Source organism: Myxine glutinosa, chromosome 5 (assembly GCF_964187855.1).
Source record: "Myxine glutinosa chromosome 5, kmMyxGlut1.1, whole genome shotgun sequence".
In the NCBI taxonomy this organism is placed as follows: Eukaryota; Metazoa; Chordata; class Myxini; order Myxiniformes; family Myxinidae; genus Myxine; species Myxine glutinosa.
In genome coordinates, this window is record NC_136265.1 from 209,462,646 (window position 1) to 209,482,326 (window position 19,681).

General features: G+C 45.7%; 1 protein-coding gene across 1 annotated transcript in view; it reads right to left on the bottom strand.

Annotated features, from left to right (window-relative positions):
• LOC137426446 (WD repeat-containing protein 26) overlaps positions 1 to 19,681 on the bottom strand; it is a gene marked incomplete in the record, with an annotated part of 64,889 nt that overhangs the window by 21,961 nt on the left and 23,247 nt on the right. Inside the window, 2 exon segments of the mRNA XM_078779424.1 lie at positions 3,098 to 3,238; positions 7,564 to 7,702. Of these exon segments, the coding sequence (XP_078635550.1) occupies positions 3,098 to 3,238; positions 7,564 to 7,702 (280 nt within the window).

The window sequence follows — 19,681 nt, forward strand, 5'->3', positions numbered from 1 at the left end:
TCGCAGAAGTCGTTTGCTGAGGTGCCATGGCTGGTGTGAGAGGAACCCACACCCAGCCAGCTGGCATGATGGCAGTTGAAGTCGCCACATATGAGGAAGAGAGAGTTGGGATGAGGGGATAGAAGTTGGTCCATGTTGTCAGACAGGGAGATGTAAATGGAGTCATCACTGTTTGGAGGACGGTACAGAACACATATGAACAAAAGGTGGGAGCTGAGAGGAAGCCGTAGCCAGAGGTACTCCTGGGGGTGGGGTGGAGAGAGGGCAGTGCAAGGAGAGTGAGGAAGAGAGTTTTTGATAAAGATAGCAACCCCACCTCCAGGACGAGGCTCAGGTCTATCATATCGGAGGAGGGAGTAACCAGGAAGAGATATTAAAGAATCAGAGACATCTTGAAGGGGGAAAGTTTCTGTTAAGCAAATTACATCTGGTTTGTCAGAGCCAACCTGTGTGGAGAGATCAATCAGGTTTGAGCGAAGGCCCAAGATGTTTGACGTCCATACCGTTAAGGAAGAGGGAGGGGGAGCATCAGGTACATGACAGGGGTGACAGGGGAGGTGGGGAGAGCTGTTGATAGTGTGTCGGAGATTGCAGAAGAGTTAGGAGAAAAGGAGGAATGAGGAGGAAAGAGGTTTGATGGTGATGGGAAGAGGCACGTGAGGTGTTGTTTAGGGGGGTCAGTGGGGGGGGGGGAGCATAGTCGAAGGTTGGAGGAGGTGGAGGTATGTGATGGAAGGGAGAGAAAGTGGGGAGGAGGAAGCTTTGAGGAGGAGGAGGTGGTAGGGGGGAGATTTGGAGAGAGATTGTAGGGGGGGAGATTAGAAGAGGAGGAGTGAGGGGGGAGTTTTGAAGGTAAGGAGGGAGTTTTGAAGGGGAGGGGTGAGGGGGAGTTTAGGAGGGGAGATGTGAGGAGGGAGTTTGGGAGGGGAGGGGTGAGGGAGGAGTTTAAAAAGTGGACGATTGATGAAAAACAAACATTTATTACAACCTGGGTTTAATGTGATTTTCAAGTCAGAGATCCGTTTGAGAACGATAGAGGAGGGGTGGAATGAAGGTGAGTTTAGAGAATGTAGGGAGGAATGACTGTAAGAGATTGAATTTTTTTTTGAATTGGAATGATTTGAAGAGGACATTGAAAAAAGCCTTTTAAATAAGAAGAAAAACAGCGTGTTGTAATAAACCATTGAATAAAAGACTGCAGGGGAAAGTTTAAACATATTTAAACAAAAGCGTGAAAAACAATCTGGGAAAAGTCCCTGAAGTAAGGGCGTGGGTGGATCAGAGAAAGGAGAAAGGTTAAATTAAATGTTAAATGAGATGTTAAATGAGATGTTAAATGAGATGAGGTTAAATGTTAAATGAGATTCAATGAGATGAAGAAAACTAGAATTGGAAGGGCGAGTTATGGTTGGAGATGGAAGGAAGAGGTGGAAGAGAAGGAGATAAAGGGGGTGGGGTGAGGAGAGAAGGAAAGGATAATATTTTTGTTTGTTTGTTGTTGTTGTTTTTCTTTCCTCTTTTTTTTTTCTTTCCTTTTTTGTTTGTTTGTTTTTTGGGGGGTTTTTGTATACAGAGCGTTAAACAAAGGATAGATGTTCAGGGAAGTTAGAGGGAGAAAAAAATCGAAGAAATAAGCAATACAGTGAAGGAAAGAACTTAAATACACAAAACACCGCCTGGGTGAGTGAAGCCTCAAGTTACCAGGCCACACACACGCGGTGCGAGCAGAAAACGATCTAATTATACACAGGTTTGCGAATTGCAAACCAAAATTAACTCGAAAATACACAGAACACAAACAATGAAATAACGAGTGGAAATTTGACAAAGACACAAATTGGAAAAATACTTAAAGCTTTGAAACTGTGCAGACGTCGAAGTCACTTCCTTCCTCGTAGGACCGGAAACGGATGTCAAACTCTTCATAATTTAGCTGCCATAGAGTTCAGCAGAGTGACAAGATTGATTTCTGGGATAGCAAGACTAAGTTCTTTCTCAGATTTGACGGCCAAACCTGCAGGGCGCAATATTCAAGGTGAGGCCTGACTAAATTGCTGTAGACCGTTAACGTTACCTGTATTGCTTTACAATTTATCCTCCTGGGAATACAACCTAAAATACTATTAGCTTTATGCCACAAATAATTTATGTGTCTGTCTGTCTGTCTGTCTCTGTCTGTCTCTGTCTCTGTCTGTCTCTGTCTGTCTGTCTCTGTCTGTCTGTCTCTGTCTGTCTGTCTCTGTCTCTCTGTCTGTCTCTGTCTGTCTCTGTCTGTCTCTGTCTGTCTGTCTCTGTCTCCGGGTATTATATTTATTTACATATTTACATATTATATGTTTACATAATTTACATATTTACATATTTACAAATATTTACATATTTGATTGTAAAATGGATTATTAAGTTACTGTATTTACATATTTGATTGTAAAATGGATTATTAAGTGACTGTATTTACATATTTGATTGTAAAATGGATTATTAAGTGACTGTATTTTCATATTTGATTGTAAAATGGATTATTAAGTCTGTCTGTCTGTCTGTCTCTGTCTCTGTCTGTCTGTCTCTGTCTCTGTCTGTGTCTGTGTCTGTCTCTGTGTCTGTCTGTGTCTGTGTCTCTGTCTCTGTCTCTCTCTCTCTCTCTAATTTGACATTGGGGTAGCATGTAATCAATTGGGCACAACCAGGGAGGGAATTAAACAAATAGGAAAGGAAGAGAGAACAGGGAAGAAACACAGAAATGAGCAAGTAAGAGGGTTGTGTTGGGAATCGATCAAGCAAAGAACATTGGGTTTTGGGACACTTCTTGTGCACTCAATGGGCCCATATTGGTCTTAACCTGCTCTATACTCCTCGTGTACTTAAAATCCTTGTTGTTTTGTTCAATATTATTGTTCATATCCTTCTCACATTCTCTTTCGGCCTGCCCCGTTATTTTCTTAACTTGCCTTTGTTTACTCCTATAATTGAAGATGTTTTTGAAAGTTGCAACCAAAAGCATCGGGAACAATTTAAAATGTATAGCCTCTAGCCAATGTTCAAACCAAAATGAGGGAATGTTAAAAACAGGAAAAATAATGAATATATTAAAAAATACCTGAGTGTCCCAGAGCCAAAGATCAGAACAGTCATCTGGTCCACATGCGATCAGGTAATTGTCATCTGGGCTCCATGCTAGGTATGACACACCATATGTATGACCTTCCAACATCCGTGGTTGCTTCAGTTGATGAGTCTCCTAGCATTGACAAAAATAAGTTGAAAATGCCAAAACTACAACTTAGAGCTATAATCTCCATCTATCTCTCTCTATCTCTCTCTGATGTATCATTCTCATCCATCAATTCAGGGCAACTTCTGAAGTTAATGCATCATTTAAACACAATTACACGAAACACATGTAAGACAGACAGTCTCCTGAAAATTTCAGCTGTTTCAATATCCCCCTTTGGTCTTCACTACTCGACGATGCACTCGTCTTTCAGAACACTCGTGACTATTTTGGTCAAATCTTGACTTCACCCAGAATGCTTTGCTGTGTGGTCACTTCCTATGTAACTTGCTCAAATTAGCAATGCCATTGAGCTATTACTTTTGAACCACCTTTGCATGTCGCCACCACTTTCCACCCATGTATGCGGTGCCACTATTTCTGAACTGCTGTACAGAAAATTCTCGTCATATTGTGTTTGTTGTCCCTCTAGGGTCCCTCGAGCGACGGGGCTTGCTTTGATCTCTCCACGGCATCAAAGTTTGAGTGTTTTCCCGTTCGTTTCTTTGTCAAATTTCCGCTGCGTATTTTGTTGTGTATGTGTTATTGTGTGTTTCTATTTGGTTTTGGTTTTGTAGTTGTTGAAAATTTGTGTGTAATTAGTCGTTTCTTTGTCCGCGCCTCGTGCGGCCTGGTGTCTCGTGCGGCCTCCTCGTCTCGACTTGTGCCCCGCCCCCTATATTCTCGTTTGTTCTTTCACCTCTGCTCCTGCTTTCTCAAATCCACGTTCTCACTTAGAGACTTTTCCCGGATTGTTTTCATGGTTTTGTTTAAATATTTATTTAAATATGTTTAAACCGCAGCGGTGATCCCGCCCCCCCCCCCCCCCCCCAGGATTTCCATGATTTAAACGTTTCCCAGTGTGTACCCTGGATAAGAATAGGTACGCCGCATACCTGCGTGTCGTAGGAGGCGACTAAGAGGGTTGGCGTCAGGAAGGGCATCCGGCCATAAAAAAACATTGCCTCAAAAAGAGAACCACGACAATTACAACTACATGTGGGCAGGGTACAGCCCGAAGTGGAGATCGGTTTCTGAGGTTTGGGACGTGGAATGTAGGGACAATGACAGGGAGATCAGGAGAAGTGGTGGAAGTATTGGTCAGAAGAAGAGTGGACATATGTTGTGTGAAAGAGATGAGATGGAAGGGAAGTGGTGTGAGAATGGTGAAGGGTAGGCAGGGACAGAAATACAAGTTTGTGTGGCAAGGGTGCCTGGAGGGCGTGAATGGTGTTGGTGTCCTGTTTTCTGAGGAGTTTGTAGACAGTGTGGTGAGTGTGACTAGAGTGAGTGATAGGTTGATGATGGTGAAAATGATGATTGGAAAGCTCTTGGTGAACGTCATCTCGGGATATGCTCCGCAGGTTGGTCGGAGCGATGAAGAGAAGGACAAGTTCTGGTGTGCGATAGAGAAGCTGATGGAAAACGTGAAAGATGAGGAAGTTGTTGTGGTAGGAGGAGACCTAAATGGACATGTGGGAAGGAGTATGGATGGTTTTGACGGAGTTCATGGGGGTTACGGATATGGTGTGAGAAATGGAGAAGGTGAAAGGATTTTGGAGTTTGCTGATGGAGCTGATTTGTTGATTTGTAATACTCAGTTCCAGAAAGAGGATAATAAGCTTGTTACATACACGTCAGGTGGGTCGACGACAACCGTTGACTACCTGATGGTGCGTAGGCGAGATAGGGGGCACCTCCGAGACACAAAGGTGATCCCGGGGGAGGAGGCTGTTTCACAGCACCACTTGGTTGTCTGCGACGTAAGGGTGAAAGGTGCGAGGAGAGCTCGGCGGGTGAAGTACCAACCGAGAATGAAGGTGTGGAGGTTGAAAGAGGTGACAGTAAGGGAGGCATTAAAAGAGAGGCTGAGTAGGGTCGAGGATGATGTGGTTGAGCTTGAAAGTGGTTGGATGTCAATGAAAGCTAGTCTGTTGGGAGCCGTTGGTGAGGTATGTGGATGGACAAAAGGACCACCGAGGCACTCGGAAACATGGTGGTGGGATGATGAAGTTGGAAAGAGGATTGACGAGAAGAGGAAGAAGTTCAAGGAGTGGCAGAAGGCGAAGGGTACGGGAGCAGAAACAGCAGAGCATGAAAGTTATAAGTCAGCCAGGAAGGCTGCAAAGAAAGAGGTAGCAAAGGCGCAGGAGGCATGTAGGAAAATGTTCGGAGAACGCTTGGATTCGGAAGAGGGTCAGAAAGCAGTATTCAGGATTGCAAAGCAGATAGCGAAAGAGAGGTGTGATGTGATGGGGGTGAGCTGCTTGAAGGATGAAGTGGGACAAATCGTTGTCGACCCAGATGGAATTAAAGGAAGATGGAAAAGATATATGGAAATGCTGTTGAATACAGAGAATGAATGGGATGGCAACATAGAGAGTAAACCAGTTTTAGGACCGGCAGAGAAGATAACTGAGAAGGAAGTTGAGGAAGCGATAAAAGCAATGAAGGGTAGAAAAGCGGGAGGGCCGACGGGAGTTGTGGGAGATATGTTGAAGGCAGCAGGAAGTTGGGGTGTGAAGAGAATGACAGAGATCTGTAATCTGGTGGTGAAAGAAGGCCGCATTCCAGTGGTTTGGGAACTGAGTACCCTCGTCCCTCTATACAAGGGGAAAGGTGACCCTCTGGAGTGTGGCTCGTACCGAGCGATAAAGTTATTGGAGCATGGAATGAAGGTATTGGAAAGGGTGTTGGAGAGGAGGATAAGGAAGAAAGTGAAGATCGACGAAATGCAGTTTGGATTTATGCCAGGAAGAGGAATGACAGACGCGCTTTTCATTGTGAGGCAGTTGCAGGAGAAGTACATGGAGAAGAGGAAGAAGTTGTTTCTTGGGTTTGTTGATCTGGAGAAAGCATTCGATCGGGTTCCACGCAAAGTATTGACATGGGCATTGAGGAAGTTAGGAGTGGAGGAATGGTTGATCAGAGTAGTGATGGCAATGTACAAAAGAGCGCGCACAGCTGTAAGGACGAAGGACGGGAACAGTGGTGAGTTTGAGGTGAAGGTGGGAGTGCATCAGGGGTCGGTACTAAGTCCACTACTATTTGTAGCTGTGATGGAGGTGCTGGCTCAGAACGTAAAGGAGGGTTTACCGTGGGAGTTGTTGTATGCAGATGATCTGGTGTTGATTGCGGAAAGTATGGATGGACTGAAGGAAAAGATGAACACGTGGAAGGAATGTATGGAGACAAAAGGTCTGAAGGTGAATATCGGAAAGACGAAGGTGATGGCAAGTGGTAAAGCATGTGGTGAGGTGGAAAGAACTGGGAAGTGGCCCTGTGCTGTGTGTAGGAAGGGTGTCGGAGTGAACTCCATTCAGTGTACAATGTGCGCTGAGTGGGTTCATCAAAAATGTAGTGGTCTGAGAGGGTCATTAACCAGTGTGGCAGCTACATTCAAATGTAAGGTGTGCACAGAGGGAGCTGCAGATGGAGGAAATGTTGAGTTGGATCTTGGAGACGGCGTGAAGCTGGAAGGTGTGAAAACATTTTGCTACCTCGGAGACATGCTGAATGGAGAAGGTGGATCAGACTCGGCAACGGTTGCTCGAGTGAGATGTGCATGGAAGAAGTTTCGGGAATTGAGTGGCGTGCTGATGATGAGGGGAGTGTCGTTGAAGCTGAAGGGAAAGGTGTATGCTGCATGTGTGAGAAGTGTTATGATTTATGGGAGCGAGACATGGGTAATGAACGTAGAGCAGCAACGAAGGTTGGAAAGGGTGGAAATGCGAATGGTTCGACGGATGTGCGGAGTATCGTTGAGAGAGAGGAAGACAAATGATGAATTGCGAAAGATGATGGGAATAGAGCCTGTGATTGATGCTGTGAAGAGGAACAGGTTGAGATGGTTTGGTCATGTGTTGAGGAAGGATGAAAGTGACTGGTTGAGAAGAGTGATGGAAATGAATGTAGAAGGAAGTAGAAGACGGGGAAGACCGAGAAAGACTTGGCTAAAGATGGTGGAAGAAGAAATGCGGGCAAGGGGGTTAACAAGGAGAGATGCAGAAAATCGGGCAAAATGGAGAAGATTGTCATGGGGACCACAAGGCTAACCCCCGCTCTAGCAGGAAAAATGGCCTTTAAAATGCATGTTGTGTTCTTGTTGTATTGTGTTTGTTGTAATGACCTTCTGATAAGCTAAGTACCAATTCTTCTGAATTTAGGAAATTCTAAACGTCTTCTTAATTTAGAATAGTTGGCAAATGTTAACAAATATCTGACTAGACGGTAATCTCTGGACATGATTGCAAAGCTCCAATGCAAAGGAGACAAAAATAACTCCGTCTCACCGAGTCCACATGCCAGATGATGACGGTCGAGTCCTTGGAGCCAGTTGCCAGGCGTGTACCAGAATTGGAGAAACGACAAAACCAGACCTCATTGCAGTGTTCGGCGAGGATTTGCCGAGTACAGCAGGGGAGCTCTTTCCTGGGGTAACAAAAGGTGCAGCACAACCATTAACCACAGTGTCAGAGAACACACAGCTCTAACTATCACTTATTTTTACTTTTCTTTTGCCAACTTTTGGCAACGGCAAATGGAATTTGTTCGCCATTCATCGGACCGAAATTGGTCTTGAATCTCCTCTGCATCCGACACCAACTTCGCCAGAAAAACCTTCCTGCTTTCTCTCTGGTACACAAGATTGTCCCATTTGTCCTGCAGTTATATCCACTCTCCTGACTCAAGTACACCATATCCTCTAGTATATCCTCTCGACTCTAGTACGCAAGAAAGTTCTCATCATGGAAGGCTAAACTGGCCGATGGCAAACTAACCTCTTGCCAAGACCACGGCCTGTGGCAATGCAAACATAGGGGCGATACCCCTGGTGCTCACCTGGAAGAATAAACAGTATAAACACACAAACTAAAGGTATTTTAAACCAATATCAATGGTTGCTAGAAGACAGGGCAGCATGTAGAATCAAACTAACATAATCATAAGACTTTAAACAAACAAAAAAATACTTATTTTGGGGGGCAACCCCCAAAGCCCTCCCCTAACCCCATATCGAAATAGTGTGTGTAGCTTCATAGGAAAAAGCAAATATCTATATTTGGGGGTCAAATCTTGATCCACATTGACCCCCGGTAAACCCCCTTAGACCCCAACTATTTTAATGCCGTGAACAAACTTTAGTCACAACACAACAAATATAATTTGTGCCAAATTTGGTCACAATCCCTTCAGCGGTTTCGGAGAAGTTGCAAGTGTTTACGGACTGACGGACGGACGGACTGACGCGCCATCGCTTAAGCTCCCCTGAACTTCGTTCCAGGTGAGCTAAAAACAATGCACATTAAAAGAAGACTCCTTCATACCTGGATTTCGTACTGATTTTCATGCAGTAAACCCAGTGCTATCAATGGAATCCTCTCATGTCATGTTCTCTACCAATGGAGACTGAAGTGCCCCAAGGCAAGGTCGTAGGCCGAGTCTTGTTCCTTATAATGTATACCTATACATAAACTATTCATATATCTATGTATGCCTCATATTTTGTTCCTCTTTCTTTTCCTTGGTGGAACTGCATTCCCGAGGCATCGCAATCCACCTATTCCCTCCAAGGCTGCAAGAGAGCAGTGGCACTACCATCTCATGTCAGCCTCCATCTCTCTCCGTGATCTTTTCTGGCACCATTGACTTCCCCCATCCAAGCTCTTTCTTCACAAGTAACACACCTTACGAACACCGTAATACACACACTAACACCGCTTACAGGTAACACACACTTCCTTTACTCACTCCTTAGTTTTACTCCCCTATCCAATCTCTTTTATTTTCCTTCCCTCTGCTCTCTTTCATAATCCATTCCTTTGCTTGTTACATCCAAATGTTGTCCCACTCTCTGTGTATATGCAATTTTCGCCCAGTCACAATAACTTCCTGTTCTTCCATGAGCCAAGACCTTTTTTTAACCAAAAAACTGTTATGCCAAGCAATAACAAACATCTGTCAACACACTATCAGAAAGTTGTGTTTGACAATTATGCAAATTATTGCCAAATTTGGGTTTACCTATATTATGTTTCATTGAGGAGTGGTGCACGTGCCACAGCAAGTTCTGAAAATTACGTGATTAAATGTAAAGAAATATTTTAAACAGAAGCGATTAAATTTAGAGCAACATTTTAATTTTGAAAAGCACAAATTTATATCCAGAACGAAAACAGGAACATTTGATAACCTTGCAGCATTAACTTTTTCCACTAGTTTTGGGTTTGCTTGTTTGTAATGTTAAGACGAGGACTGCAAAAGGATTAAGAGGTTCAACAACGATCTGTAGCACAAAGTTTCCTCGTTTAGGTCTGACTTCTTGCAATTCATGCAAAAGTACACAGAACTTCAACAGATAATGGACAAATCGACATAACATATGGGATTTTAACCTGGGATCCCAGCTTCATAAGCTCTGTGCTAAGGTGGGAGCAGAAAACAGGCTGATCCAATCATACTTGTGCAGGTGACACATGCAGTTTGCACTTCCACAACATGACCACTAATGTCACAGAAATCAACTGCTCAGAGGTGGCAGCCCAGGAGGGTCGCTTTGTAAGTTTATGTTGATTTTGAAAGTGGTTATGGATTCCATCTCCAATGCAGGTATGTAATCTACAGTTCTGAGACAATTATAATAAAATTGAAAAGTCTTTCCACTTCTCCAAAGGCCCAATCTCTCTAATTATTACCTCACGGACACGAAGCGAAAAGCGGGCTTAAGCAATTGGTTCACTTCTGTCTGTCTGTCCTTCTGTCTATATATATGAGCTTATAATCGAAGAACAAATTGATTTCAATTGAATGTTATATTTTGAACATGAATCGGAAAACAAACCTGTAGATTTACCATACTTTGGCTCTGAATTCTTCCGGATTGCACATGCGCATAGAAATAATACTTTTTACGATGTAGGCCTGGCAGTCAAACTAATTTGAAAATCATTCTAAACAGGAAACTTACTGTTTTTGAGGATGTCATAAAGGACAAACAGGCATGAATAACTAATGTAAAGTGTTAGATAAGGTGGTATATAAAACGCTGCAACTACAAAGGTAAACTTTCGGATTTTTTTTGATACTGTAGGAGTTGCGGACAACGAGAGGGTAAAACACTTCTTGACTTGTTCAAGGCTCCTTTATTTCCACAGAACTAAAAACCTGACCGGAACTCATCTCTTTTTATAACCCCCATGACTTCCGCCCGATCCTCTTAAAGGGGCGTGGCTCCAACACCTGAGCGCACGCCACGCCCATACCGTCAATAGTCCCACTGTCCCGCGCCAGTGAATTATGCCTCTATGGGGTATCCCCCACAATACGACCTTTAAAATCTTTATTTCACTTAAATTGATTTATATACTTGAACACTGTAGAACACAAATTGCCTTTTTGCTACTTCCAAAACACTTCCGTTTAGCAGTACTTGGACATGTTAAATAAGGTGGTGTATAAGACACTGCATCAACGGTGCTAAACTTTCAGAATTTTTTTATATGACCTTTAAAATCATTATTTTATTTCAATTGAATTATATACATAAGCACTGTATGGTGTAAGGTGTTATATGAACTCTCGAGTTGGTTTCGGTTTGGTTCTCGTCATCCAAATTTAGATACGCTGCTGCTTCTCCCTCCACGACCCATGCTATCTAAAATCAACTACTTCCCAATTCTCATTCTCTTTTACTCTGAAGAAGAGTAAAACACAAAATGTCAGCAGTTTATAATCCATTAGGGTGAATAACTCTAACCATTTTATCCTCACGAATGGAAGCCTCAAATCTCAAAGAAAGAGTCAGGGAATCGAAGGGAAAGAATCTCTGGCCATGTCTAAGTAATTCTAAATGGTCTGCAACCTTGCTTTTCTTTTCAAACTTTTTTCCTGTATCAGCCAAAGCCACCTTCTTTCCTTGCTTGCTGACTTCCTCCACTCAAATTCAGCACATAGCACAGACAACAAACCTTTCATCTTCTTTACAAACAGAGGCTGGAAAGCCTTTAAGGGCAGGTCCTGAGCCCAGCCAATTCATGTTATATTACTAAAAGGAGAAGCGTCCGTCTGTGTATCCATCACACTCTATCCAAAAGGGTTCCTGCTGTCGTAGAATCATAAATACAGTACTGTTGGGAAACTAACATTCAATTTACTTCATATGGAAAGCTAATAATCAACCTAGTTGAAACTAAGCTTTTTGTCTATTTAATCATAAGAACGCCCGTTTTGAAAGACTGTCTTTCTGGAACAGAAGAAGAATTATGACCTTGAGCTTTAGTGTAGCAATTCCAACAGTACAACAGCAGGAACCCTTTATGATAAAGTGTGATGGCAAAGAAGGAGCACACAATTATCAACCATATAAAATACAATGCCAGTTGTGTGTTTGTAGATGTTTGTAGATGTCTGCACCCCTTCATAAGGGTAGGTTTTAAAGGGCAAGCTTTTAATATGAATGTGTGTTCACAACGGTCTATTTTTTTGAGGATAAAACAAACTCGAAAAATATTTTCTATAAAAGAGTAATTATGTTTCTTCTATTGGAATTGTAGATGGTGGCTTGCAAACTCAGCCTCAAGGGAGGTGAACAGAAGCATTTTTTACAACAATAAATACAATGTGCAGGGAGGTGAAATTCGCTGCACATGATGTGCAACGTGTGCAGAGTAAAACAAGGGTTGATTTACATCCGTAGGATGTCCAATAAATAAAGAAGATATAAGTACACTTGACACAAGGCCGAAGCTTCAGATTTTGGCATGCTAATGAGGCTGCGCAGTCGAATAAACTATTACAACCCGTCATTTTTGATGGGCTTTTATACTAGTATATCGTAATACTTCTCAAAGCAAGAGAAAATATATATATATCAAAGTACACAGAATGAACACACAAATAGCCACAGTCATGACAACAGCAGCAAGAACGTGTTGTAGAATACCCTTTTTTCATGTTTCACTTCATTTTACATCCTTGAGATTGAAATATATGCAATATATGATTGTGAAATGCAACATGCTTTTTAAAATGAAATCCTTCAATGTGATTGGTCGGCACGGCTAGTAATACAAAAGCCGAGGCTCGTGGGGGAGCAAAACAACTGACCAACTGGGGGGTGAAGGGGGGGGGGGTCTAAGTGAAAAAAAAGCTCTAGTTAGGCCAGTATCACTGTTTTGAAGATCAGGTTTTGTTCTTTACACTGACTGCCAGTGGTGCTGAAATGGATAAATATACTGTCACTAGCCGAAACCCGTGGAACATCCACAGAAGGGAGGATGTGGTGTATGGATAGAGTGTACCATTATGGATGGCATAGGGGATTTGCTTGTCCGAGTAAGAGTTAGGAAGAAAGATGAGAATGAAGAGTGCGTATATGAACAACGAACGCCGACACCGGCACAAATGCATGCTCTGGATTGTCCACTCGGTGGACGGCTTGCTTTCGCCTTTGCCTGTCCAATCAGCGGACGGCTTGCTTCGCCTTCGCCCAGCAGACGCCAATACGATGGCGTCGTAAGATGGCGTCGTATCGGCAGTTAATCGGATGCTTTTGGGCCCCAACGTCGGCTAATTCAGATTTTTCGAGTATGGCGTTACGTGATAAACAAAGAGCGCGGTTCGTAGATCGTAAATCCATTAGTGCCGTGGGCATCGGGTCACTGGGTGCGGCGTAAAAGGGATAACAAAGTCGAGTCCTTACGCTATTATTATATAGATGTTAGACTGCCATGTTACTGAACAAATGTCCTGAAAGACGAATGCGTCGAGCAACTGGATTGGAGATGTCTGTGCTGTTGGTTCATATATCAAGCAAGTATACATGAACGTGATTGCCCAATCTTCCTGATATCGCTTACAGAGAGCACACAAAAGTCCACAGAGGATATTCATGTCGCAGTAGTTTATGTGGTCCGTGACTTCAGCACTGCGTTTGGATCCTGATATCGAAGTGGTATTCTTGATGAAGATGTTTCACACTGAATGAAAAACGTAAAGGGAGAGCACGGCGATTGTGATATATGACAGGTTTGACGATATGTGTGGCCTGACCGAAATTGGAATTGAAATGGCGGTGTGTGGAGTCAGCCGTCGTACGCTGTAATTACATCACAGACGTAATCCCATCACACCTGTCATGTGACCAGATCCTCGGCTCTGATTGTGTACCTTTGTGAAGGACATACATACACACATACATATGGACAGACAAACACTGTTCTCGGCTTAATCGACTTAGTTTTTCATGCTCTTTTTGAAGGTGTAACTCTCATCACCAACTAATTTCCATCCAATTAGCCACGCAAAGCTGGGTTCATGGGGAAAAAAAAGTCGGTCAAACTTCAAAGAGATAAATCTTTGACCTCACCCCTCCCCCCACTCACTCTTCTCTGCCTGTCTTTAATATTTTTCGAAAACAAACAGATTCAAAGGATTTAGATGCATCTCTAGCAGCCATTCCGAGGATTTTTGTCATACTCACCTCACCTGCCCATACATGGCACTCAAAGTTTTGATCACTGGATTTGAAAACCTTCAAATCGGTTTACTTTTTCTAGGTTGATTTAAAAAAAACATCGAAAAACACCGGAAATCGAGAGATCTCGCAGAGCTGCTCATTTTAACTTATATGAGTATGTGCCCTACTCAACGCAAATCCAGTCAATGAAAGGGTGCCCCGGGCAGGCTCAATGCACTTTAAGTAGTTAATGGTCCCTTGGGCTGACACCATGGCAAGAGCTACCTGTAGGTCCCGTGATGACATTCTGGGGTTCTTAGAGACTTCTTTCAGCATCTTGCGGTCTGCTCTCGGGCTGAACTTGCTGGGGCGGCCTGGCCTGAACAAGTTGGCAGTTGTTTGGAATCTTCTCCACTTGTAGATGATCTTCCGGACAGTCGAATGATCGATTTCAAATTTCTTGGAGATTTTTAAATCCCTTCCCAGACTCATAGGCATCTACAACCTTCTTTCTGAAGGCCTCAGAGAGCTCTTTTGATCTGGGCATGGTGACGCCGCACACTTCATCAACAAAGAGCAAACCAAACTAAATGTCTGAGGTTTACATGAGACAGGTTCCTCCAAGATCCTCTCCAACGATGTTCTAAGCATTTGCACCTGAGCTGGTGCACCTGATTCTAATTGTAGGTATTTGAAGTAGTGATAAATGTAGGGGTGTACTTACTTTTTCCACATGTGAAATTAGCATTTATGTTTATTTAAATTATACAATGGACTACAAAATGTAAATGTTTCATGATATTTGTTATATTATATCACCTTTATCTATCAATATTGTTGAAATGAAGATCAAATAGCTGTATGTTGAAATATGTTGAAAAAGTCAAAACTTTACATGGGGTGTACTTACTTTTTCACGTGACTGTATATATATATATTGTCGTGCGAAGGCTCCGGTTAATACCAGAGGCTCGCAGATGGACCGAAAACGGCTTTAATTGAGGCTACGGCCAATACGGATTTTGCTGTGGTCGCGCAGAAGGAAGAAGGAAAGTGGGAGCTGCAGTAAAAGCTTACCAGGAGCGCACCGACTGCAGCTTCGATCCTGCAAGAAAATTAACTCGACACGGACACAGGCTTTTGAATGGAAGGGGAAAATAATACAAGGGTTTATTAAATAAATGCAGGGACAGGAAAAGCACGCGCCGGTAAATCTAATTCCTAAATCGGGATCCTGCACACCAGACCTCAAACACAAACAGGGGGATGAATCACGAAAATAACACGTTCGTTATGTAGTGTACGTGGCGTGCGGTCTTATCTGTCCCTCGTCTTGTCTTTGGCTGCCGTCCAACACGGCTCCGTTCGGCCCCGATGCACCCACGAGGTCCCTTGCTCCAGCGCCCCAGCACCGCGAAGGCCTGGGACAGCGCCCACTCCAGGCTCCTCGTCGACCCCCACGAGGTCCGTGCACCAAAGGTCCAACGCAGGGCTGCACAAAGCAAGCGAACTCCACTCGGGCTCGGACTCACAAGCCAACTCTCAAGCCAACTCTGAACTCAACCAGGGCCAGGAACCTAATCAACTCGGGATCGCACCAGGACTGCCAGGGCCATGAATCTACTCAACTCGGGATCGCACCAGGACTGCCAAGGCCAGGAATCTACTCAACTCGGGATCGCACCGGGACTGCCAGGGCCAGGAATCTCCTCAACACGGGATCGCACCGGGACTGCCAAGGCCAGGAATCTGCACGCAGAGTTTGGTGCGCTCTTTTTATAACCTCTGGCGGTGACTTCAGCCTCGGCACGGCACCCAACCAGAGCCTCGCAGCCTCCCGCCGTTTGCCGACCCTCCTCGCGCCTTCCGTGTTGATTCGCACCTTCCGCGTTAACCAATCACAGTCCTCCTGGACGTGGTTATAGCTCATGCGTGTAGCGTGGGCATAGCACGTGCGTGTAGCATGATCATAGCTCGTAGGTGCAGCTGGCCGTGGTCCATGCGGCGGTGCCCCGAGCCGGCCCCCCCCCCCCCCCTTGCCTGTTCGTCTTCCAAAGTCATGTCAGGGAAGGGAATTATTTAATGTTGCGCTGAGGGCCTAACTACGTGTCTACAGGTGTGCATTGCCATACGGGACAAAGGTTTGGCTACCAGGTGTGACACACAGGGGCGTTATTCTTTAATCCCTACTCTACTTATCACTCGAACATCCTGGTATGTTCATAGGTATACTCTTAACCGACAAAACGCCTACACATGAAACTTATTACAGGGCAGATTCCTTACCGCGACAGACGAAGCACGTTACCTATTCAGATCAATCTGGCTCGAGATATTGCTACCCCACCCGACATAACACAACCCCCACCCCGCCCTCCCCCCTGGAACCGTAGCTCCTGCAAGGTTCACTGCAGGCGCGACCATTCCAGTCTTAACACTTACTGTCTCACACCTACTTAGCCGATGAAATAAATCAGGAGGGCTGTGGGAAGTGAGTCGGACTTCCTCCCTATACTCCTTAATATGCTAATACCCCTTAACATCATGCAATCAAATATTTACAATGGTCTCATTCGTTGTTCCTGCGGAGGGAGGAAGCAAACAACACGCCAAAATCTAACTTAACCACAAAACTTAACAACTTACAAAAATTTAGAACTCTATAAAATATTTGTACATACCACAGTCTACAGACCGTGTCCACCGGTGGATGCCACAAGACACAACCTTACCTGCGGGGCCATCCCAATAAAAAAAACAAAAAAAACCCACCTTTAGAGGCCATTTTTCCCCACAAGCGGGGGTTGGCCTTTTTCGGGGACCGTAGTTGTTGTTGTTTTTTTGGTCCCCTTTTTGAAGCAATGTTTTACGGCCGGATGCCCTTCCTGCCGCCAACCCTGTTTGTCGCCTTTTTACGACACACAGGGAATTACCAGTGAACTGGTACTCAATTAGCCGACCTCGGAAGGATGACAGGCTGAGTCAACCCCCCTGGCGTTAATTCAGCGATCGACCGGGATTCGAACCCAGGATCCTAGGATCCTAAGCTGGCACCCTAGCCGCTAGCCCAACACCAGGGCCATCCCAATGCGCCCCTAAATTTCCACGGGCCCTGTCCAGATGTTACAGGTGAGTGAAATGGCTCGGTGGATTTCACCCACATTCACGCAACACAAACCCTTATCCACGCATACTCAGTCCAAACTCATTACACAAAAAATCATTTCAAGCACTTACTGATTACACCCCCCCACCCCCCACCCCCCGGCAGGACCATGGCATTGATGTCATATACATGTGTGCATTCCTCAACTAGGCAGCGGGGAGGTACCGCACAACTAAGATGGTGGGGGCGCTTCAGGCTGTGGTGTCTGCAGTCCCAAACACAAGTCAACCGACTTACAAGTTCATTGCCCCCCCCCCCCACCCCTTTACCTCTTGGCCCTGTGACAGCCCAACAGCCCTTTCCGCCGTTACCTCGCCGGTGAGGGTCTCCACACACCAGGCTCCGTTGCCTCCTGCTTCCGCGCAGCTCCACGGGTCGCCGGGAGTCTCCTTTACCCCACGGCGCCCAACCAGAACCTCCACCGACGAGCTCCAATTTCCAGATACCATCGGCTGCCAGGGGTAATTGCCGCAGAGGGGGGCCGCAGGCATCGCTCCTCAGAGCTTGATCTGTACCTGCGGACACACTCACCTTCCCCACCCACAAGATCCCCGAAACACATTTCCTCCCCCGCTGCCATTCCATTTTCCAACACAATTCCACAGATGGTACAAAAGATGTTTCAAAAGTTGCCATGGCCTGCCACATGTGAAATCCCATTTCACATTTAAATCATTACATTTCCATTTTCAACAAAATAATCACCACTCGTCCATTATCTCCAACCTCCCGACCACATGAAAACACATAACCACAACACCAACACAAACGCCACCCACAAGACTCAGTGGCACACATTCCATCCCCCTCACTGACCATGTCATCACTCTCACCGCCCCCAACTCCAAACTACATGTCCCCAATTTAGCAAGCAAGTCTTGAAGCCTGGGACAGTAAACATCAAGGCCTTCCCTCTACCTTGATATAAAGGTAACTTCAGTTGGTCAGGTCCAAAAGTGCCATCCACCCTTCAAAATCCCCAAATTCCTCATTGGGCCAATCAAATTCTTCCAAATTTCTCTTTTGTCCCCCACTATACTGGCAGGCATGTGGATTCGCATCCAACGGTGATTATCACTACACAACTACATGTGGCTACGACAGCTCCACACCTCTACCGTGCAAGGGTCATCGGGACAAGGTGAGCAGTCAAAACGCCAACATGGCCCAGGATTGTCCATAAGGGTGCGACGCACCATCTATCCTTCGGCCCCCCCTGCTAGGAACACAGCTGCACCAGCCCCAGCTGGCCAATGTGGTGAGCACCTGCTGCCACAAACACGACTGCACGCACAACCTTGGCCCTGGGGGGCAGGGTCGCGGTGCGTGGCATCCCTACAGCCACGTCCCGTGCACCTCCACATCATCCCCCAGTCCGCAGAACTGCAGCCCCCCAGTGCCCACCCACGCTTGACCACACCAAGGTCCAGTCGACAGCCATGCTCCATTAGGAGACCCACCCAGAAGACATGGCCCACACACCTCGGACACGCACAGCACCACGTTGACCCTCAGACCACACAACTACATCCCCATGACTCCGCGTCCCAAATATTGGCGCAATCGCCCCCGCAACCAGTTGAAGCTGTGTCCTGCTACCCTATCAATTTTATCACAGCCTCCAACACTTTGGTCAACACACCTGGATTAATAATGGTGACACTGCTGTCAGTATCCAGCATGACATTTCAAAATCCACCCTTAAATTTACATCTAACCCTCTGATTACCCATGCCAAACATTTGTCACAATTCACTAACCTCACCAAAGAAAGATGCTTTGCCATACACATGCCAGCCGAGCATGGCCCATATGCTCGGCTCGTTACACATTCCCGATCACATTAACCCCATGGCTCTCTTCCCAAACCGAGAGTCATAAATCATAACGGACCATCTGTGGAAGGTCACTCTTGCACCATCACGTTCCGTCCGGTGGGCTATCTCATTCCTGTCCATGCGGTTCGACCCGCGTCCATAGACCAGCACGGCATGGCAGGTCACCACATGCCAGCTGTCCCAAAGTCTCAGGGAGAGGGTGTCCGGCTGCATGCCCGGATGGTCACCACATCAGGCCCAAGTTGGCCGTCCGCGGTGACACCACCAAAGCGCGACCCACAACACCTCCCACTAGTGGTCCTCAATAAATGCCATTCCAGGCTTGAGAAACCATCTCGGACCCCCTGGAGGTCTTAACCCCCAAAGGGTCCGGTGACCCTGTCGGCCCGAGCCACACGCCCGGCCGGCGCCCCGACGGACAAGGGACACCACACTCCACCAGACCCCCGTGAGGCCCAGGTCGTACCTCGACACCCAAGGCTGGACCCACATCCAAATCTCGCCAGCACAGCCCCCCAGCTGGCTGGCATAGCAAAATTTTGAAAGGGGCAAATTTTCCCCGAGGCCATCACCAATGACCTCTTCTGGTCCAAATTCCACAGCCTGGGAACCAACTCCAACCAAGGCTGCTCCACATCAACCTCCCATTTGAGTATAAATTTCTTTCTCCTTTTAACAATTTTGACCCCAGGTGTCCAATAACCACAGCTACAGGTAACAACTTCTCCAGGTTGTTCTGCCCCTCCCTGCAGCTGGTCCAAATTCCCTACGGGGACCAAATCGTCAGACGCTCGATCTCCCGATCCCTCTCTGTCCGAATCCAGCCCGGAGCCAACACACTCCCCCAACTGGTTGTTCAATTTCGGAGCCTCTGTTGCCAAATTGCAGTGTATGGTGAGGGTCCCGTCGGTCATTCCAACCTCCTCCTCGGACCGACTCACCTCTTCCCC